Below are 22,733 nucleotides of genomic sequence, written 5' to 3' on the forward strand. Positions count from 1 at the left end.
TGCTGTCAAAGGTCAACACTACAACCACAATGCATGTTTTGTTGTTGCAATTAAATAAATTGATTTTTTTTTTTTTTTTTTTTTTTTGCATAATTGTGACCATCACAGCCCTCTCTAAGGAAGGGTAAGAAAAACTTTATTAAAGGGAGGATATAAAAAGAAAGGGCAGTGTTACACCTAGGTGAGGGGGAAGGGAACAGGGAAGAGGGAGTCAGGGTAGAAAAATGGAAGAGATGGGGAAGAGTCAGAGTTGTAAAGAGTACTGATATATCCTACTCAAGTAGAAGTACTGTTACTTGAATACTTATGACCATGTGATATTTCAGTTTTTCTTTTTTAATAAATTTGCAAAAATGTCTACATTTCTGTTTTTTTTTTTTTTTCTGTCAAGATGGGGTGCTGAGTGTACATTATTGAGAAATAAAATGTACTTTTTTGATTTTAACATAAGGCTGCAATGAAACAAAGAGTGAAACATTTAAAGGGGTCTGAATACTTTCCTTACTCACTGCAAAACCATTTCTGATATGTGGTCTGGGGTGAGGTCGTGTAGTGCTTTATAAACTAATAAAATAAATTAAAAATAAATGTGAAAACTAACAGGCAACCAGTGCAAAGATTTTAAAACAGGAGTAATGTGTTCTCTCCTTCTGGTGTAGGTCAGCACTCTTACTGCAGGATTTTGAGCTGCAGTTGATTAACTGTACGATGCAACGTCTGCATAACTGAAGAAAAACACAATCCGAAAACATCTTATGAGGTGAAAATTTATTTTACACCCAACGACAATAATTTAACTTTTAATAATCAAGCGTTTTTTTTTCCAATTATGATTTTCCTGGAGTTGTGCACTTGCGTCCTGCTGCCCTCTAGTGACACAAACGTCCACTACATGTGTGTAAGATTAAATTAATAATATAACAAAAGAAGAAAAATAAACTGCTAAAAACATTTCTATAGAAAGGCACTGTGATACGCTGCTGTTGCTTCATTTATTTAAATGTCATACTCTTGTATTAAGCATGGTGATAAAAAAACCCCTAAATAAACAGGTGATATGTGTGGTTCCATGTAGGCCTAACATCTGACATCTTAAAGATAGTCAATAATTGAGGCAGTTTCTTGATTTGAAAAACAATCTGAGATATAATATTGAAAAATGTAGTAAAAATTGATTACAGAAAGCACCTACATTGGCCTTATTTGTTTGTATTTACAATTAGTTGGTTAAAAGAATAAAGTGCTGAAGCTGGACGCTGCATTTTTTATCCATAAAAAATTACAAATATTATCAAATAGCCCCCATCATTATGTCATTTTCTTTCTTTGCCTTCATCAATAAAGAGCCACAGTTCACGTTCATTCAGTGATCGATGAGACAGATGTGCTGTTAGTAGTTCAGAGTTCCGTTTAAAAGGAGAAAAATGCTTTAAGGCTCTATTTCTGTCCTCATACATCCTTTACGCTCTACCGTCTCCTCTGCAGCCACAGGCAGGATGAGGTGTGAAATACGACTCCACAGTCCACCATATTTGTCCCGGTCCATGCTGTCAAAGGACACGGGGCGGCTGTGGGAGAGGAACCTTTTCTGCAGGTGGTCGTCGACCATCTCCTCCACAGCGCTGAACTGAGCGTCCGCCGGGATCTCTCTTTGGTCTCCCAGTAGCACAGTGAAAACCAGGAGGGGCTTCTTGTACGCTGCGTTCTCGTGGTCACAGTAGCGATAAAAAATGAGAGTGGAGCCTGGAGGGAGCTCCTCGAAGCGATGGATGACGGCTGCCTGCGTGTTGCCTTCAAAAGCGCCCTGCAGCTGCCTGTCGATGTCCAGCTTGACCAGATCGCTTTCCTGGCCCGCTTTGCTGTGGCCGTCGATGAAGAGGAAGGAGGCGTTCCGGGCGGAGGAGAAGGCAATGGCCAGACTGTGAGCCAAGCAGCGCAGAGTCTGCTGGGCCCCGAGGCCCGCGGTCAGGATGATACTGACGGGCTCTGTGGGCTGAGCTGATTGCAGGTGTCTCAGCAGGTGGATTCTGCTTCGGGTCCAGAGTTCGGTGCGTTGATGCGTGAACTCAGCCTTTACTCTCTCCATCTGGTTGTTGAAAAAGTCTACTTGATTCAAACTGTGTTTCTGAGTCAGTGACTGTGTTCGGAGCAGCGGCACCAAGATGGCAAGAATAATAACTCCAATAGCCATAGCGAGCCACGGGAGTTTTTTTCGTCCTGTGAAAATAAATAAACGAAACTGCAATGTGTCACTCATTTAAGTACAGGGACAGAAAACACCCAGGGGATCTCAAACTTCATTTAAATTACAAACCATCAGTTTTTTATTCGTCTCATTTTATTATGATTTGTTCTATTAGTTTGAATGCTTGTAGTGCATTATATATATGAAAAGTGTTACATATTGTTTGACTTTGTGGGGTAAAATGTCCAAGTTGTCTGTTAGATGGAGCATTTTCCATCTAACAGACAACTTGTGTTGTTTTTTTTAAAGAAAAATGCACAAAATGACTTCAAAGAACATCCAAAACTGCAGCGAAATACACTAGACAATGAAAGATACACAAAACTACAACAAAAACACAAAATGAGAGAAAAATACACAAAATAAACGGCAAAAAAATACACACATAAATGACTCCAAATTCACAAAATGACAACTAAACACCAAAATTACTTCAAATAACACACAAAACGACAACAAAAATACACTAGACAACAAAAAAACGCATATAATGAGAGAAAAACACCAAATGACCACACAAAAGCAAGAAATGACAACAATAACACAGAAAAAAGACAATAATAAAAAGGCACAAAATGACCACAAAATCAAAAGCAACAAAAAATCTAAATGACTTCAAAAAAACACACCAAAAGACAAGAAACATACACTAGGCAACACCAAAAATACACAAAATTACACCAAAATCACATGAAATGACAGCAAGCTCCTTAATTTCTAAAGCTTGAACACAGAGCCAAGAGAAGGTGCAGAGATCCAATGTAATCTCAGAACACTTGGATTTATCATATACTCAAAGGTTATTAAGGATTTTTGACTGAATGATTAAAAACATTACATACTGCAGCTTCTGGCTGTGATAACAGTTTCCTACCTCTGGTAAACACTGTACTACTCCATGAAGACAGAATATGTGCACTATACATCACTCAATATCAAACATAAATAATAGTTTAAAAAAAAAAAAAAAAAAGGGCGACTCACCTTCTTCAGCTTCAGGGATTCTGTCAGCAAAAGCTCCAGATATGTCTTCAGTCGTCACTTTTTTGTCATCATCATCTGAAAAATGGACAACAAGAAAGCTTCCATGATTGTTTTCAGCTTCACATTTCAAATGAGCTCAGACGTTTTTTTTCTGCCAGTGATTCTTTCACGTGTTTGAAACACTGGTACCTGTTTCGGGGAATGAAACTGATTGTGGACTGTAAGCTTTGGGTTCTTCTTCATCTTTTATAACAGTCTGGGCAGGTGAAGTGAGGGTCTTGTTAGGTGTTTCAATGTCTTCTTTGTGTTTTCCATCTGTTTCAAAGGCACAACAACAAGTTTAGTAGAGCTGCTGTTTCAAGAAAGTGGAATTACAACCACAAGAGATATAACTTAATACTATATTTGGATAAAAAGCAGTTTCACTCAATCAAAACATTTCAGATTCACCTTCTTCAGCTTCAGAGACTCTGTCATTTGAAGCTTCAGATCCTTTGTCACCAGGCAGATCTGAATCCTCCTTATCCTCCTTCTCATCTGATAAAGGAGGAAAAAAATACTTGATACCTAACGTTCACATTCCAGGGGTGCTGACAAAGACACTTCCTGCTTGTTGGATTAAAAACTACAGATCGATATTAGCTTTTTGCTTTTATTCTATATCGGAAAATGGAAATTAAGTGTTGAACAACATTGGATATTAACAGATACATACAGACATTTTAACATGGGCCATAGTTTACTGTATGTTGATGTGATCAATCATACATTTTAATGAGAACTTTTCATACCGTGTCTTTGGTTGTTAGCTTGATTAGCACCTCTCCCGCTCACTGAAGTAGTAGATCCATCTGTATGAGACGCCGCGATCTTATTGTCATCTGAATAACGGTCTGCAAAAAAGCAGAAAAACTTGTCCTTAAAGATGTATTTTGATTAAAACAGTGTTAAATGTCATCACAGATCAGATTTAACACCCTCAAGCCTGTGTACAAAGATAATGACATTGACAAATTGTGCAATAACATGCAGTTTTGTCTTCTTGCTACAACTTGAAATTGCGGAAAATAAATGACATAATATTTCTTTTTCAATATGGCACATCTGTTTACTTTAAAGAAACACTCACCAGAGGAAGACAGATTTTCTGCAGTAAGATTCTCGATTTCAAGTGACTTTTTGCCGTTCTCTTTAGAGCGCTCATCTCCATGGCTTCTGTCACCTGCTTTATTTAAACTGCTGGGCAAATCAGTCTGAGAGCAGCTCACTGGAGGAGAAGAACCATCCGCAAGAGGTGCCATTGTTTTAACATCTGGCAAAAAAAGAAAAAAGGAAAACCGAAAAGCAGTTAAATCTTGCCTTATTCTAATTTAATCTGTGTTGTAAGAGTCGTTTCAGACATGGAGAGCTATCTATTTAATTAATCCTTCCACCAGCCTGTTGGTTTCCACTGCTTTTTTCAACTTCCGACGATGCTGAATCTGATGAATAAATGAAATTAAAAAAAAAATAGCTTCAGTCATGTAATGAAGTAAAACCTGGAGTGGGAGAAGCTCAGGTGGTGGAATAGAAGAACTGGGATCAATTGGAATCCTACTTCATTGCCTGTAAACAGGAATGTCTGAATACATTTGGCAGATCGCAGAAAAGTCGTCGGCAAAAAAGTCCATGTACTGATGTAAGTTTCCCAAAATACCTTATATTTGAAAAACTAACTGATATTAAATGATCAAACTGGTGGTTTGAGCAGCCAGTGGTGTATAAATGAAGATGAACTGGGCCTCTGATTTTAAGTGATGGTGGAAAATTCACCTGATATAAGCAACATATACAGTATTTTATGAATAAAGTTCTTAGAATTTCAAACAAAGACATGATCCTGTTTTATGTCCATGTGTCTTCTGAGCTCTGGTACCTGTTTCCTTGTTTGAAGCCGTGTCTTGAGGATCAGCCTTTGGTTGATCTACCTCATCATCATTGCTTTTATTATCCTGATCAGGAGAAGTGGTCTTTTCATCATGGCCTACATCTGTTAATATACAAACACATAATAACACAAGGGTCAAACTCATTTAGTTCAGATCCCAATCTTCCCATCTGGAACAAAACCATGCACTGTTAATATCTAGAATAGAATCTCTAATGCTCTTTTCACAGATGACTGCATGGTATTACCTTTTTCATCTGACAGCTTTACGTCTCCTCCACTGTCATGTTTGCCGTCTTCTGTGTTCGCAGCTTCAGGGATTCTGTCAGCAAAAGCTCCAGATATGTCTTCAGGCGTCACTTTTTTGTCATCATCATCTGAAAAATGGACAACAAGAAAGCTTCCATGATTGTCTTCAGCTTCACATTTCAAGTGAGCTCAGATGGGTTTTTTTTGCCAGTGATTCTTTCATGTCTTTGAAGCACTGGTACCTGTTTTGGGGAATGAAACTGGTTTTAGACCGTTCTCTTTAGAGCGCTCATCTCCATGGCTTCTGTCACCTGCTGTATTTAAACTGCTGGACAAATCAGTCTGAGAGCAGCTCACTGGAGGAGAAGAACCATCCGCAGGAGGTGCCATTGTTTTAACATCTGGCAAAAAAAGAAAAAAGGAAAACCAAAAAGCAGTTAAATCTTGCCTTATTCTAATTTAATCCGTTATAAAAGTCATCTCAGACATGGAGAGCTATCTATCTATAAAGCAGCAAAGGTCTGTGTGTGTGTGTGTGTGTGTGTGTGTGTGTGTGTGGAGCAAATATCTCCCCGACGCGATATGAGTTCGACCTGAAACTTACTCAACAGGTTCCAAATACCAGGAGTGTGTGCATTTGTTATTTTGGAGTCATTTTGTGTTGCACAACGTTCATTATGTGCATGACGTACCCGCATGTATGGGAGATAACGCACGGAGGAGATGGAGGTAGGCATACACACACAGTATTTATAATAGAAATATACTAAATGAGTAAAATAAAACAAAAAAACTAAACAATATTTATAGAAAAAGTACACAGAACGACAATAAAAATGCACAGAAATGTACAATTAGGCTCCGAAAACACACAAAATGACACCAAAAAACATACATTACAGAAAAATACACCAAACAACAAAAAATATGAAAATAACTCAAGATACAGAAAACTAAATATTTATACAAAAATACACACTATGACTCCAGAATCACACTACAATGGCAACAAAAACTATAATTATACAAAAAAATGCACAAAAACACAACAGAAAGATACAAAAATACTCCAAAAAACATAAATTACAGAAAAATACACCACTATATGAATGCATACTTCCGACAGGCACTGTACTAGTCTATTTAATTCATTCTTCCACCAGCCTGTTGGTTTCCACTAAATGAAGATTAACTGGGCCTCTGATTTTAAGTGATGGCGGAAAATTCACCTGATATAGAAATGGCAATACTGTTGTTGTTATTATTATGATTATCATAACAAAATTCAGTGAAAAATGCAATATGAGACAGAATATACCGTCTAGTGCATGTTTTAGGACAATACCGCACAATTACACGCAGTTATTCCCCTAATGTCTAACCAGTGTAGCAAAAAAAATTGAATCAGAGGCTCTGAATAAGCAACATATACAGTATTTTATGAATAAAGTTCTTAGAATTTCAAACAAAGACATGATCCTGTTTTATGTTCATGTGTCTTCTGAGCTCTGGTACCTGTTTCCTTGTTTGAAGCCGTGTCTTGAGGATCGGCCTTTGGTTGATTTACCTCATCATCATTGCTTTTATTATCCTGATCAGGAGAAGTGGTCTTTTCATCATGGCCTACATCTGTTAATATACAAACACATAATAACACAAGGGTCAAACTCATTTAGTTCAGATCCCAATCTTTCCATCTGGAACAAAACCATGCACTGTTGATATCTAGAATAGAATCTCTAATGCTCTTTTCACAGATGCCTGCATGGTATTACCTTTTTCATCTGACAGCTTTACGTCTCCTCCACTGTCATGTTTGCCGTCTTCTGTGTTTGCAGCTTCAGTTAACGAAGATACTGAATCGTATAAATTAAAGAAAAAATTATAATAAATCAGCATTAAAAACAACATTGTTCTGCAATACATTTTTCTGATATTTCAGCAGTTGTGTGTGAATAAAACATATCTGGATATTTAATATGACAAAAGAAAGTGCCATGGGGAAATATTCTATTAAACAAGCACAAAATAGATCTCCATAGCCGTTCATTCTGTCCTGTCTGAGGCATGCAGAAAAATGTAAGTAATTTATGGCAATGAATATTAGTATATTCTGAAGGTTATTTTATCTTTTATACGCATTGAATCTTTGGTTAAAATTTCTAGAAGGTGATTTATCTCATATTCATATTCAATCATTGAGAGATTTTAAGAAGGTTATAAGAGATTTTTCAAGTACAGATTATTCAAATGCATAATAAAGGCCATGGCTATTCGTACGGAAACGTATCAGTTGACTCCCCCTCTATCCGTACGGAGCGCCCCCCTCATTGGCCATTTTAGGTGACGTGATAGGTGCACCACGTGACTTAAAGTACTGTCAGTTTTATTTTAGCTCATATTCATTTTTTAGCTACCCTGCTAACCCCTTTTATTTTAGCCCTAACCCTATCCCCATCCCTAACCATAAACCAGGAAATACCCTAAAATGTTTGTTTTTTGTATATGTATTTTTAAAGGTGGAATTTGCCATGTTAAATATGTTAAAATGCAAAAGCGGGATTCGAACCCACGGCAGCGGAAGGGAGAATTCTTGAGTCAGGCGCCTTAGACCACTCAAACATCCATGTCAATAGTCCCGAGGTCTATTAATATGTTTCCATAAAATGTACGTTTCCGTGTCAATACTTCCAAAGTCTATTAATACGTTTCCGTAAAACATAAACTTCCGTAAAACATAAATTTCCGTAAAACACAAGTTTCCGTAAAACATACATATCCGTGTCAATAATCCTGAGGTCTATTGATACGTTTCCGTGTCAATAGTCTCGGGGTCTATTAATAAGTTTCTGTATGAATAGCTACTTTGCATAATAAAGGTGATTGACTTGAGTCACAGCTGATTTCAGACTTGTTTTATAAGTCTTTCTTATAAAAAAAAGTAATGGATTTTTAAACCCTATAGAGAATAGCAACCTATTTATCTACTATACTATATTGTATTTTGCCATTACAAGGTTTAATCAAGAAAATACTTTTTGAGTAAGTCTATTTTTTGGAAAATGAAATATGGTCACCCTATGATATGATTATTATTTCTAATCACAGTATCGCAACAATAAATACATGTTTTAGAGTTCTTAACAGAGATCTTACTTTAATACAGTTTAATGTCTTACCACGTGCTTACAATCATAAAACAAGAAGTTACAAAACAGGAGGAATATGCCATTTTCATACCTGCCACATGTTCAGGTGTTCCTTCCTCTGCCATGTCTTCAGATCAATGACTTCACTGAAAACTGATAGATTGATGGATCTAAAGTTGAATACGATCAACGACACGACGTCTTTTCTGTAAAAGGCAACACCAAGTGTTCAAAGGTCAAACAGGTCTGTGTCGCTGTCATAAACTAACACTTTTACATTTCCAATCTTCTGAAGCTAATAATTAAACATTTTTAATTCAAATGTTAAATAAGAACGTGAACACATCAGTAATAAGCCCTATAGTTAGCAAAGAAGAGAAACCGAAAGTAAACACGAGGAAGGTTATAAATATCTGCGTAACCAAATTATAGATTTGCTCTATTAAACTAGTTATTAAAGTTAATAAAGATTGATTATCTTCTTACAACATAAAAACCCTTAAAAAGGCACAGGTTGATGCTAAATAATAGCGAGTTGAATAAATTGATAGCTAGCTTCCTTGTAGTGGATCTACTGGTCTCTCAGTTAACTAATGACCAATTTCAGATTACGATCTTTCTCTAGATCACGTATTACATTTTTTTTTTTTTTTTTTTAACTCATTTTTTGGAAAAGTGACTTTAATGTAATGTTATAGCTGATATAATTAAAAGATATTGAGCAACATTTAAAAATATAGCTAGCTATCTGCTTACGTATCAACAAAGAATACGGCACAGAATAGTGTCACTATTGCCGTTTTTCTTTTAATACGTGCACATAATTCAAGTTCAGGGGAAAACATCTGGATGTCATTAAAAATAAAATAATAAACTGTTTAGAAACATCTCCGTGCGGTCACCAGATAGCGGTGTTACCAGTAGATCTGAAACACTAACCGTAGCTACAAAGTTAGCCGGATGTAAACACAGCAAAAAGACGTGGAGCCAAAAAATAAAAATAAACACGCCATAATTAAGCTTGAATGGATGGAAAGATAGTTCATCATCCATACCTCAGTCAGTGAGTTCCATATCACAGTGAGCGGGAAGTGGTTCCTTGTTGTGAAGCAGCAGCACTGTGAGCTTAGGGATCCGCCCGGAACCTTTGCTCTGTCCTTGTTTCCAGTGAAACAACAGTTCCCATGTCCCACACTGTGCTACCGGGAAATGACTCCGTCAACATCAGACTAGAGTTCAGTTTGAGGAAAGTCGGTAGAAGTAGCTAGAAATATCCACAAAGGAGTGGTTTATGGTATCCCAACAAATGTCTCAGAGGAAGTGATAATGGATACAATGTTTGGAGCTCAGGTAATGGAGGTTAAACGACAGAAAACAATGCGTTTCGGACAGTTTAGTGCTGGTGACATTTAAAGGAGATGCCTTACCATCTAGTTTTCATAGGAGATGTGAGTTATAATGTGAGGATGTATGTTCCCCCTCCACTCAGGTGCTATAAATGTCAAAGGTTCGGGCACATTGCAGCAGTGTGTTGGGGGAAGCAGCGATGTGGGAGATGTGCTGGAGATCATGAATAAGGGATGTGTGAGGAAGGTATAAAACCTATGTGTGCTAACTGTGGTGGGGAGCATAGCTCAGCATTCAGTGGATGTGAAGAGACTAAAAGAGCTGTAGAAATACAAAGAGTGAAACAGACTGAGGGTTTAAACTCAGGAACAGCACAGAAAATGACCAAAGGTGGAGAGAATCGGTACAGTTAATGCTTGTGGAAGTTGTTCTCAGATAATAAAGGATACGTTGATTGTGAGAACACTCCGTTCGGTCATTAAAGTTAGTTTCTTCTGTTTTGTTTTGATTTAATTTTGATTTTAGGACACACTATATTAATACATTTTAGGTTCGAAAAATACAAATGCAGTAAATAGCAGTCTCCCATAGGTGGCGGTATGCACCTGATAAGTCATGGTTGCAACCTGCCATTAAACCAAAAGAAGAAGAAGAAGAAGAAGAAGGAAGTGAGCTATCATAGCGATGGCGCGTTTCGCTTTTTTGATTTAATTCTCTTGTTAGCGGATTGTTTTGTGGTCGAATGAATGGATTCTATTGACTCTGAAACCAAGCGTCCGGTGAGGCGGTCGACGAGACAGGCGTCTGTTAAAGGTTAGTACCTGCTCGGCTATGTACACTAGTTGTTTTAGCCATCGTTGCTAATTGACTTTAGCTCATTGAAAGTTTAATAAACACGGACTTTGATTTCACCTGTTTTACTTTAATTTTGTGCAAATAGCATTTGAACTCCTTTCGAATCCCTTGTTTTTACTACTGTGTGCGTTTAATTTTTAAACTATTGAATTTCTCTGACCACAACGAAGCATGTCACAGCGTGTAATCCCACCATGTAGTTTCACTTTCGTTTCTCCAGTCCTGAGGTATGAGCCTTTACCCAGAGGTCCGCTAAAGAGGACGAGGAAGAGTGCAGTGAATAAATATCCATTAAGAAAAGTTAACGGCGCCAAAGATGGAGACGGAGAGACAGATTCAGAGGATGGAGGTAACAACATCACATTTGAATGCTTACCCCCTACAGTACAGTACATATATAGTATATCCACTAATGCTCTGCTTTTAATCCACTTCAGAGTCTCCAAAAAAGAAGACCAAAGAGTCGGACGAAGAATCTGCAGACGATCAAACTGAAGAAAAGATGGATGTTGAAGAATCTAATGAAGACATGGAGGACCAGAAAAAGCAGGAAAAAGACATCTTACAGAAGACCTGTGTCAAAACCCATCCACAGAAACCACCTACAGGTCTGGCTTGGAAATATAGATTCAGAAATATTGCTGATATCAATATATATTACATGACCAGAGGTGGGGAGAGTAGCCAAAATTTGTACTCAATTAAGAGTACTGTTAGTTTATATCACATGTGTAAAAGTCATGGCCCGGGGGCCAAATCCTGCCCTTTGGCGCGTCAAATTTGGCCCCGTAAGAGAAAGTTTAAAAAAAAACATGCATCATTGTGTAAATGAAACTCAACAATATTTGCAGAGGTTCACAGTTTTCACGGTGCTTATATCACATGATTGCCGTCATTTTTTATTGTTAAATTGTTGTATAAACTCAAAGTTCTTACAAAATCCTTACATTTTCCTCAAATCATGACAATATTATTTCTTAATTAAATAGAAATTGGTCACAAAATCTAGGACATTTAAAGTGAAGACCCTGTAAGGACTGATATTTCTATCACTTATTGCTTAGACATGGTCAGTTTCTTACATATTTTGTATTTTATGTATATATAGAAGTGAAAACTTGGATACAATAATGTTGAAATTACTCATTTTCCAGCATGAAATCTGTGGTCCACTTGAGATCAAACTGCTCCGTATTTGGCCCCTGAATTAAAATGAGTGTGACACGCCTGTTTTAGATTAACATGACTCATGTAAAAGTTAAATGAAGCTCCCCAAATAGTAAGAGTGTCTAAGTATTCAGTGGAAAAACTACTCAAGTATTGAGGGACTGATGAATAACTTTTGATTCATTTATTTTTTAATCAGCGCGTGAACATCAAAAAACATAAACTAGTAATGTTAAAATTTAAATACTGCCCAATAATATCACTTTAACAAAAACAATGACAAATGGTGATAAAATAATATGAACTATGGCAAATTCAGCTGTAAGAAATGATCTTTACACAATAAGCAGAGGTTAGATATAAAAACAGGAACAAAGCAGTCTGTACATATTGCACTCTCCATACACTGTGTGCGCTTTTTATTTGCTACTTTTATGGTACTTGCTTTACAATTGTGGTTTGGTCTGTATGAGACTACAGCATGTACCCCACTTACTTATGGTGTTATAACAGGGCTAATGTTAGCATATGCACCGCCAAAACATAATAAAACCAAAAAACTACAACTTACTGCCACACGTTTTCTCAAGTTCAAAGTAGATTAATTGTAGGATTAAATGTCGACCATAAATCTCTTTTGGCTGAGAGTCGCACGCCGTCGTTTATTCTGTTATTTTCTCTGTATTTCACTTAAAATAGTCACTTCACTGAATTTTTTTTTTTTTAACTCTTAAAGAATTTTAGACTTAAAAACGTGGGCAGGTGCAATCCCCACTTTTCTGTTAATAAATATAGCATTACTAAACTGTCCCAGCAATGTGAGAAATGATATTATTTGGTCATTACAAATAAGGCAGACTAATAACGTTTGCTTAATAAAACACGCCGATTCGCATTTTTATGGTGACATAAAAACATAACATTTTCATAGACTGTGTTTATTTCACAGACACTGAATTCAATGTGGAAACCAAGAGTAAAAAAGGTCTGTCACCTATTCATTTCAATTGTCGTAGAACACATTAAGGATTACATTACTACCTTGCATATGAACTAAGACATAGTAATGTGTTTATACAAGAAAGGCTTAAATCTAACAGTGGAAAATACAACACTGCCAATAGAACTAACAACAGCTGGAATAACCTTGATGTAGAGACAAAACAAGCTGCAAACTTGTGTGTCCAAAAGAAACATTCCCGAGTGGTGACGTCATGGATGGAAAGCGTAAAACCTTTCGAACAACTTCGAAAGAAGATGAACTTTTCTTGAACTGGAGGAACGCAAACAACGTCTGGCAGGGAACAAGGCCGACACGAACAACGATAGAGAGGAGGAGGAATAAAAAATAAAAAAAAGACAACACTGACTACAGATGAATTAATTCTACACAAAAAAGGACTGTTCAGAACAACCTAAGAATGTTTGACCAGAGAGACAAGCGTTGATGTAAATTTTTGGTGTACAAAACAGGGGACGGGACCTAGCTAAGCAAACTGCTTCTCTCGTCTCCTTTTTCGGCATGTACAAAAAAAAAAAAAAGTTAATGTAACCATGTCGGAAATAAACTGAATAAATAAATGCATTGCTCTTAAATACATTAAATTATTAGTGAAATCTTATTAATTAATTGACTAATTATTTACATTGCAATATAAGTTTTCTCCCAAAAATAACACATCTTGTCCGCTTTTTCCACGTTTGGTGCCTTTTGTTATGTTAGAGATTTACAGGGCCTCTAGCATAATTTTGTATGCACTGGTAGATGGAGTATAAAAGCCATGTGAGACAGGCAATCTTTTTGGCATGATGTCATGTTTTTGTAATTGATAACTAATGTGGTTAATGGAAGGGTTGGTGTAATATTTAGTTTTGTATTTCTCTGATATACAACAGGCCCTCATGGGGATATGAACTTCTCGCCTCGTGTTGAAATCCATGAACGCTGCCCCACCAGTCTGACTGTGAATGTGGATCCTGACTGGTTGAAAAAAAATAAAGGTTGGGGGTTTATGACAACATTCTATGCAGATATTTGTGAGGTTATTAAGTTTAGTTATTGTTGATCTAATTTTGCTTCTTTTTTTTCTCCCAGAAAAAAAGACGCCACAAAAACATGAGCCACCACCTGAGCCTGCTACGCAGATCCGATCCCAGACAAAGAACTACGATCCACTGACCACACAGAGACGGAGCATGACGGACTACAGGAGGACAATGGAGCTCAAAGCTAGAAGCACTGGTAATGTGGATTATTTTAGATATCACACTTTGTATGCAATGAATAATCATCCAGGTATGTACTGATCCTGATTGAATCATATTCTGTGTTTGTTCTTCAGACTTACCCAAACCTTACCCCTTAGTTATAAGTCAGCCTCGATCCTCACAGAAGTTTGATCCACCACGGCAACGTAAGAAAAATCCAACTGAAAAACTACAACCAAGCAACCAAGAACACGGTAAAACTTTTAACAAAATCTAATTTAACTGATTTTGTGGCTCAATAAGTCTTTTATAGTTGTGACAAGACATAATTTTCTCAATCTAGGTCGGACAAAAATTATGAAGAGATTTTCTTGTAGAGGTAAGCTGTGGTTCTTTTTCTATTTCCTGGACAAGTAACTGCATATGTGACGGGCCATGAGAAAACCAGGAACATGTTGGCCAGGGGCCGTAGCCATGTGTTTTATTTCAACTTGTAGTTTATTGTCCAATACCAAAAGCATTTGTATAGCCAAAGAAAGCCGGTATGGTAATGAGCTGTTGGATTTCCACACCCCCAAACACAGACACTGCTCTGCCATTTTCAGAAACCAAGTTTACCATTTTAAAACCTCCGATACGGTCATTTGAAGCTTGGAGTAGCAGATTTAAAATAAAAAAAAATAAAATAAAATCACTTTTTTCAGAAAATAAAGGTTTTTGTCCTTTTCTCTGAAGGTGTGTTCACACCCAACGTGACTTCAGTGACTCTGGCGACTAGATTATATTTAAAGGAGCAACGGGGCAGGATTTGAGAAAAAATAAACATTCATTTTAAGTTTTTTTTTTTAATGCCAATGGGTGATGAAGTGCTTTAAATTAAAGAGAATGATCCCACACACATTTCTACTGATTGCCTTGAAAAGATTGTGTGATACATTTTGTACTGCTGTTCTGGGTCTGAACAACAGAGCAGTTCCGCTGATGGTGACGTCAAATGACGCTGGTGCGCATTCTCGACGGCTTGGAGAGGAGTCCCAATAACCCAGAAATAAAGAAGATTGAGAAAAAGACGGCTTGGAGTCTGAAAGAAGACAAGCACTTTTTCGAACAACTTTGAATAGGGGTGGGAACCTCTGGGTACCTCACGATACGATACACGATTATCGATATATTGGTCAGAAATCAATCTACGATAATCTATGACATAAGACAAAAAAGATTAAGTGAAAAAATACCATTTTTATTTCATATCTCTGAAAGACAATGAATTGAAAAAGTGTCCTATGAACAGTGACACTATTTTAGTGCAACATTTCTGTAAATAAGTGTCATCATACCAATGTAAATGAATAAGTATCTCTAATAGTGCTTTCTGTAAACAAAAAATTGTCTTTCTTACCAGTGACACCATTATAGTGCAATATTCCAGGAAACAATATATTGGTTCCTTCAACAAACAGTGACAACATTTCTGTGAAGACCGACCTGCATATTTTAGTGAAAAAGCAGAAAAAGGTTTGGAGAAGGAAAAAAAAATCGATACTTTAGCGTGAGCATGTCGATAATCGATTGTGCGAAAAATATTGCAATGTATCGCCGTGTCTAGATATTGACACTTCTAACTTCGAATGACGCTGTGTCACGACATCCAATCGGTAATATGGGCTGAGATTTGTGCAACTGGGAACTGAATTTGAATAGTTGGTATAGAATTTGAAAGTAACAACTTGAAATTGAATTTACTGTTTTGAAACAATATTGATAATATTCGTAGAGAGGGTGTGACCCATATAATATTATTATAGATATCTATGGGTCACACCCTCAACGGGCCGTAAAGGAGTTTTTGTAGACTAAACAGGAGTTCCATGGATCAGTGATTGATGTGTGTCTCTGTGTAGTGAAATTGAATTGCGTGCAGTGAATCTGAATTTGAGAAGTAGAAATGTATAGAATTACCAAGATAATTTTTTTTCATCAGGAAAAAATACCATTTCAAGTTACTAATTCAGTTTCAAAACAGTAAATTAAATTTTAAGTTGTTACTTTAAAATCAAATTCTGTATCACCGGAGGCTACAGCGGCTGCACACTTCCTCAGCTAACTGTAGAAGTATATTTTGAGTGAACTCATCCTTTAGTAATTTTAGCATTTAAATCGTGCGTACAAGTGGCGCTGTTTGATAAATGCTGAAGAAGTGATCAGCCCTCTAGATGCAGCAGCCCTCTCAGTGCTGCTGCTGGCTCTGCAGACACACGTTTCCCTGGTCATCAGGTCACTGGAGCGATGGAGCGACCAAAAAGCACATCAATGTTCAAGCGAATCATCATGGGCGATGTGAGCGGACTTTAATGCCAACTTGTTCCTGGTTTTGCCATAGTGCGTCATATCTAGTGACTGCTAGATATTTAGCCTTTTCCTTCTTCATAAATGAAGTCTATTTTTATGTCGTACATCCAATGATGGGCTTAAAGGGGACATATCATGGTTTTAAATCCTTTCTTTTTACATATAAATCATACAGTTGTGGTCTATATAAAGCGGAACTGCAATGCTTGGGTCTGAATTCCTCATTATTATAGCTCCACAGGCCCATTTTCTACCCCTTTTCTGATGTGCTTCTGAGAGCAACTCGTTTTGGTGCGGTCTCTTTAAATGCAAATGGGACACTCCATACCCCGCCCCCTCCTCAGGTGACACTCGGTTCAACTCCACCCTGCTTGGCCATTTTTGTAGTTTGATAGAAGTGATACGGCTATGTAGCGGCGCAGAAAAAGTTTATTCACACGTTATTTACACAATGTCAACAACGGAAGACTTGTCCATCCAGCTTTACATGTTTGAGCCAGAGTCTGACCCGGCAGAGCGAGATGAAAATGAAGATGATGAACCTGCAGAACCCTAACAAGTGAGCTAACACAAGCACCGAGCTAACGCTAGCGCCAAGCTAACATCACGAAATGCATTTTAATACAGTCTTTTCGGAGACAAAAACGGCAAAATGAAATGACTAATGAAAACTTTAGACTTAAATTAAATCACGTAGGCCATATCATCAAGGATCTAAAATGAGCACACAGCGCTAACAGATGAAGTCTGAAGACGGTGCAACTGCTAAGCAACTGCTAATGCTAACAAAACAATGACAGGGATGTCTTATCACACTTTTTAGCGTTATTTACAGCTTACCGAAGTGCTCTGTTCATCGTCTCCAAAGATAGAAGGAATTGAACCCTCAATCAGACAAAGTCTTTCGGTAAATCCTTCTTTATACTGGCGGAGGTTGCTGAAGCAGTCATCCTTGAAGTGCTTCGCACACAAAAATGACATTACCCACAGATGTGGGTACATTTCCATAAAAAATAAAACTCAACCAGGCACTTTGAAAAGGTTGGAGAGACGGTGTAATGAAGCGTGTGGGTTACTACATCCAACAATTGAACATTTTGATTTCTCCTCTCGTAACTTCGGCATGCTTGGACTACAAAATCGCAGCGAGTAATAAAAATGGCGGATTGCTCGAAGTGTTGGGCCTGGAGTCGATGTCCTAATTCGGCAGTTCCGCTGCAAATACTGTGATGTAATAGTTCAAAAAACGTAATAGAGAATAGAAAAATCGAAACAGATTGAAAAATATGACCAAAACAGAATATAACTATCTACGGAGCACCTGAAGAGACCAATTTGATTTTTTCTGTACTTCTAAGCACTCTCAATATACAACAAAATGCATTTAAGGACTAAAAAAGTGGATTTAGCATGATATATCCCCTTTAAAGCTTCTTATTGTAACGTAATAGTGTTTGACAAAGTTCTCTTTACATCACTGATTTAAGTTCTTACATACATAACATGAGTTAGCAATAAAGGTTTGACAGTAGAATGTTTAGATTTTTCCCTGCAGTTTATTGGATTGTGTTATTTGTCGTTTCAGGGGTCACGTTGTGTGTGTGTGGGTTGGTGCTTGTGCTGCTGCTTGGCTGTGCAGCCCTGCAGCTTCAAGGGATCCTCCCCTCACTCAAGGCAACAGCAGGTGCCCCAGAGCCTGTGAACATTGGGGAGTTTGCCCACCACTTGTCTCGTCTTAAAGCTGCGTTCCCCAGTCAGCTATCTGAGGTGTGGAAGAGGATCAGGATCCACCTGGAGAAGCACCTGAGAACAGAGAAGCCCACGGAGCCCGTCAGTTTAATTCTTACCGCGGGAAAGACAAGCGAAAGGACGCTCAGCTGCCTGGCTCGGGATTTGTCGTCCTCTTACGCCGCTGTCATCAATGCTTCTGTCCTCCACATCGACGGTGCAGGTGTAGCTGGTCAGGACAGCGATAAGGTAAAGCTGGACATCGACAACCAGTTGCGCTCGGCATTTGACGGCGACAAACCTGTCGCGGTCATCCATCGATTTGAGGAGCTGCCTCCTGATTCCACCATCATTTTCTATCGCTACTGTGACCACGAGAGCGCTGCTTACAAACAGGTTTTCTTGCTGTTCACTGTGCTCCTGCCTGATGACAAGCTCAGAGCTGATCTGAGCATGAAGGAGGTGGAGGAGATGGTGCAGGACTATGTCAAGGAAAGGCTGGTGGACTCAGAATTCCAGGCCACCTATAATAAAATGGATTTTGATAAATTTGGTGGACTGTGGAGTCGCATTTCCCATCTAATCCTACCTGTGCTTTTTGAGGATGCTGTGGAGAAGAAAGGATGCAGAGTAAATGAATCCAGGTGAACAAATTCACATAACATTTTGTGACGTGTCATGACATGACAAGACGGATCAAACCCAAGTTACATGAAGTGTTTGGCTGTGGTGCTTAAAAATTATATATTTTTTAAAATAATAATTTTCACAAGCTGTTATTGCGTTATATATTATAGAGATAATGTTTGCTCTATAAGTGTAGGTTTTAAACCAGTGACTGAAAAATCTAAATGGTTCAGTTTGTGTAACAAGTGTGATGCAGTGTTTGATTTCCACCCTCAAATAAACTGTTGTGTAATTTTTCATAGATATTGAGCACATTTCAAAGCACACAGTCTTTGATTTGACAATTTCCTGTCATTAATCTTCACCACGGGCACTTTTATTATATTTTAAATAAGGCAAGAGTTTGACTTGAGTCTAATTACACTTGGTGATCTTTTAAAATTAACGTTTTTTTTCTAATTATTTTTGTTACAGGTAGATTATTTCCGTCATCGCTCTTTGCTTCCTGTGTCACTTGATGTGTTAACACTGTTTTTAAATATCCGTACATAAATTAAAATTGCAATTTGAGTGACCTGGCATTAGGCGTTCATATTTGAGTCTTTCTGAATTTGTAAAATTGTGATTTTTTTTGTAAAAAAATAAATAAATAAATAAAAAAAATTTGGATAGATTTTCTTTGTACATAGCAGATATTTTTGAAGTAATGTCAAAAAGTCACCAAATTTTTTCTACAGTTTTGATCAAGTCATTTCTTAATTTGTTTTAAAAAAAAAAAAAACAAATTAAAAAAAAAAGTGCCTTAAACACACATGGGTTTGTGATGAAAAGCAACATACCATGGAATGTTTATTTAGAAATCTTCATTGAGTGTTTAATACTTTAATAGTGATCATTCCTCTCTTTATTCTAAAATTTTTTACTGTTGTTTTGAACACCTGAATATTTTTCAATAAAGGATTTTTTTACTACCCAAACAGTGCAAAATTGTCTTTTTAAAAAGGTTTTTGTGTGTTTCCAACAGCTGCTAATGCTCCACAGAAAATAAAAAAATAATTTGTCCAACACATTTTCAAGACACAACTTAAAATCACAGGAGAAAAAAAAACAAAGGTGAAAATAAGAAGGAATTATTGATATAATTTAGGTTGTAATCAAACTAAATAAGGATGTTAAAAGTAAATAAAAATCACAGCATGATGTAGAAAGTACTTCATGTACTTCACGTATGTCGTGATATATATTTACCAAAATGTAGAAAGTAAAACTGTCTCCATCTGTATGTCTGATGAAATAAAAATGGATGGACGATAATATGTATTTGTGTAGATTTATTCAGGATCCTGAATGGTCATATATTTTACAGAGAAAGAGAAGTGTGCGAACAAGGCAAAGAGGCTACATTATGTTTATTTATGTACAGATAAAGGAGGGTTGACCTTTTCAGCAAAGCATGACATCAATGTCCTTGAGAAAGCCCTTAGACTTCTATCTGCACCTGTGACAGAGTTTAGCGAGTTAAAATTCAGAGAGAAGGGAGAAACCCTCAGTTTTTCATGAGAAAATTCTACAAAAAAAATTCCCACAATGAATTTCCTTACTGTGGGATCAATAAAGTTACTCTATTATTTGAGTGAAAACAAGCTTTGAATATACTGCGCTGCGTATCCCGTACAGCCTATTCCGGGTAACAATGAGCATAAAACAAATGGAGAACTTATATCAAATAAACATGAGATGTTCTTAATTCATATGTTATTACATACACTTTACTACCTGAATAGGTCTGAATACCTGAATATGACAATATACGCCTGTTTTAATAACAGTTTGATGTTTCCAAGTGAAATCTCACTCCAAAGTCTGATATATTCACACATATTCATTTTAAATCACACGTTTTAGTTCTAATCACACTTTGTACATGAAATGGGAGACCAAATGAAGCCTTTAAGATTTGATAACAAAAAAAACACAGGTTGATAATGCTACAATCACTCAAATACATAATCCTGAGCAGCTAGCATACTGATCCCAGTGAAAGATGTTCCCTATCTCCAACCTGATGTTCCACTGCTGGCATCCGACGATTGAATATACGTCGCAAAAGTGACATTGAATGCTTCTTAAACCTCTCGCCGACAAACACGTATAAAACAGGATTTAAGCAGCAGTGAGAAAACGCAATGACTCGGCTCACATTAAATGCATAATCCAGCTGGGTACTAACTTCGCAGCTACTAAAGGATGTAAGCTGGTGATCAACCAATAGCATAAGAAAGATGATGGCATTGTACGGCACCCAGCCAATGAAGAAGGCGGCCACTACACAGAAGATTAACTTCACAGCTTTGTCCTTGGTTTGAGATCTTGTTCTTTTGATTTTCTGCAGTATTCGAATGTAGCAGAATGCCATCACTCCGAAGGCCACCAAGAAGAAGGAATTCTGTTGAATAACACCAACAATTTGCCAATTTGAGTCAGTAGAGTCACAGCCAAGGAGGAATGTTTCGCTGTGTCGGATTTTGATCAGAGAGCTGAAGAATAGAGAGGGCAGGGCTGCTCCGATGCTGAACATCCATGTTAGAACAGAAAGAAGGACCCTATTGCTGAGACCCCTCGTGCTCATGTCGGTGAACAGATGGACCACAGACAGATACCTGTAGATCGTCAGGGTGCTCAGGATAATGATGCTGCTGTAGAATCCAATGAAAAAGACAAAAGTCATCACCTTGCAGAGGTTCTCTGAACGCAACCATCCCCACGTGTGGTAAATTTCCCAGAAAGTCAGACTTAAGGTGAAAATGAGATCAGAAATGGCCAGGTTGAAAAAAAAGATGTTGGTGAGAGACTTAAGGTTCTCGTACAAAACTAAAAGTACAAGGACGAGGATGTTTCCCATCAGGCTCAGTGTGATCACAATGGAGAAGAAGAACGGGGTGACATGGGATCCAAACTGGAAAACGTTTTCTTTCTCACAGATCTCATCGGGATAATCAGTGACATAATCAGTGTCATTTGACGAGTCATTCATTGTTGTTGAACTGCAAACAGGAATCAAAGGATTATTGCGTGTCTTTCTGACATTTCTCAGTAAAGCTCAACTATTGGCTGCATCAAGATAATATGGTAAAGTTGGAAAACAGCCTACCTTGTGTTCGACGAATGTAGTTGAATGTATGTGCGCCGTCCCGACAATCTGAGCAGTTTCAATGTTCGTGTGTCAGGTTTTGGTTCATGTTCTACTTCTGTTTTTGTAACCAGACTTGTTTCATGAGAAAATAAAACTAATTTTCAAATACTGAAGACGTAAAGTAAAATATCTAAATGAGCAATGTTTATTTATTTTTTTTTTTACATCCATCACAGTCTTGATACTGGCAGTGATCTGGATCAGTGATCCTGATCATGGGACCAGGATCATTCACACTTATAAGAAACTCCAATGCCCATTAATAATGTTACAGTAGGTCCACATAATGTATGGGCGCCCCTAAAACTGTGATGAAAGGCCTCATCCAGATTTGATCCAGATGAAAATGGGTTTGGTAATTGAGGAACTAACCTGATGTAACAGGTAAATTTCATAAAGATCGTTGAATCAAGAACTGAGATATGAAGTATTGACATCACGCCAATGATGAGAGAAGGGGATTTTTTAAATTTGGAACTTGAGAATCAGTATATTGATCTAGATCCCCTCCTACATTTAAGGGAATCTTCCATAGTGTGAGGTATGCATTTGGTTGAAATTTTGTCAAAATCTGTACTTTAGAGACAAATAATTAAACATGGAGGTAAAAAAAAATTGCTTGGACACTTTTGGAGCGAGATATTAACGTATAAATAAAGAGGCCTTGTGTTTGATGTCCGGGGTGGATCTGGGACCATTTTGTAG

General features: G+C 37.4%; 3 protein-coding genes across 4 annotated transcripts; 1 reads left to right on the forward strand and 2 right to left on the reverse strand.

Moving 5' to 3' along the window:
• Positions 1-751: 751 nt before the first annotated feature.
• On the reverse strand, positions 752-9,741 carry LOC114461642 (torsin-1A-interacting protein 2-like). Its single transcript, XM_028443880.1, has 13 exons — positions 9,610-9,741; positions 8,646-8,760; positions 7,181-7,261; positions 6,921-7,034; positions 5,648-5,806; positions 5,405-5,533; positions 5,145-5,258; positions 4,359-4,541; positions 4,021-4,122; positions 3,680-3,766; positions 3,419-3,544; positions 3,230-3,304; positions 752-2,217 (listed from the first exon to the last, which is right to left on the reverse strand). The coding sequence occupies exons 2-13, from the start codon at positions 8,677-8,679 to the stop codon at positions 1,430-1,432; spliced, it is 1,992 nt and encodes a 663-aa protein (XP_028299681.1). The 5' UTR covers positions 8,680-8,760; positions 9,610-9,741; the 3' UTR covers positions 752-1,429.
• On the forward strand, positions 9,728-19,642 carry LOC114461643 (torsin-1A-interacting protein 2). Of its 2 annotated transcripts, XM_028443881.1 has the most exons (8): positions 9,729-10,714; positions 10,977-11,105; positions 11,194-11,364; positions 13,820-13,924; positions 14,019-14,165; positions 14,266-14,385; positions 14,475-14,510; positions 18,066-19,641. In XM_028443881.1, exons 1-8 carry the CDS (start codon positions 10,648-10,650, stop codon positions 18,854-18,856), a joined length of 1,566 nt encoding a protein of 521 aa, XP_028299682.1. In that variant the 5' UTR covers positions 9,729-10,647; the 3' UTR covers positions 18,857-19,641. The 2 variants fall into 2 exon arrangements, with proteins under 2 accessions (XP_028299684.1, XP_028299682.1); XM_028443883.1 differs by lacking the exon at positions 14,475-14,510 and having other exon boundaries at positions 9,728-10,714; positions 18,066-19,642.
• Positions 19,643-20,855: 1,213 nt separating this feature from the next.
• On the reverse strand, positions 20,856-22,028 carry LOC114461707 (chemokine XC receptor 1-like). The gene is made up of 2 exons (XM_028444001.1): positions 21,987-22,028; positions 20,856-21,879 (listed from the first exon to the last, which is right to left on the reverse strand). Exon 2 carries the CDS (start codon positions 21,867-21,869, stop codon positions 20,856-20,858), a length of 1,014 nt encoding a protein of 337 aa, XP_028299802.1. The 5' UTR covers positions 21,870-21,879; positions 21,987-22,028.
• Between the last annotated feature and the right edge of the window lie 705 nt (positions 22,029-22,733).

This window comes from Gouania willdenowi, chromosome 4, assembly GCF_900634775.1.
Source record: "Gouania willdenowi chromosome 4, fGouWil2.1, whole genome shotgun sequence".
Classification (NCBI taxonomy): Eukaryota; Metazoa; Chordata; class Actinopteri; order Blenniiformes; family Gobiesocidae; genus Gouania; species Gouania willdenowi.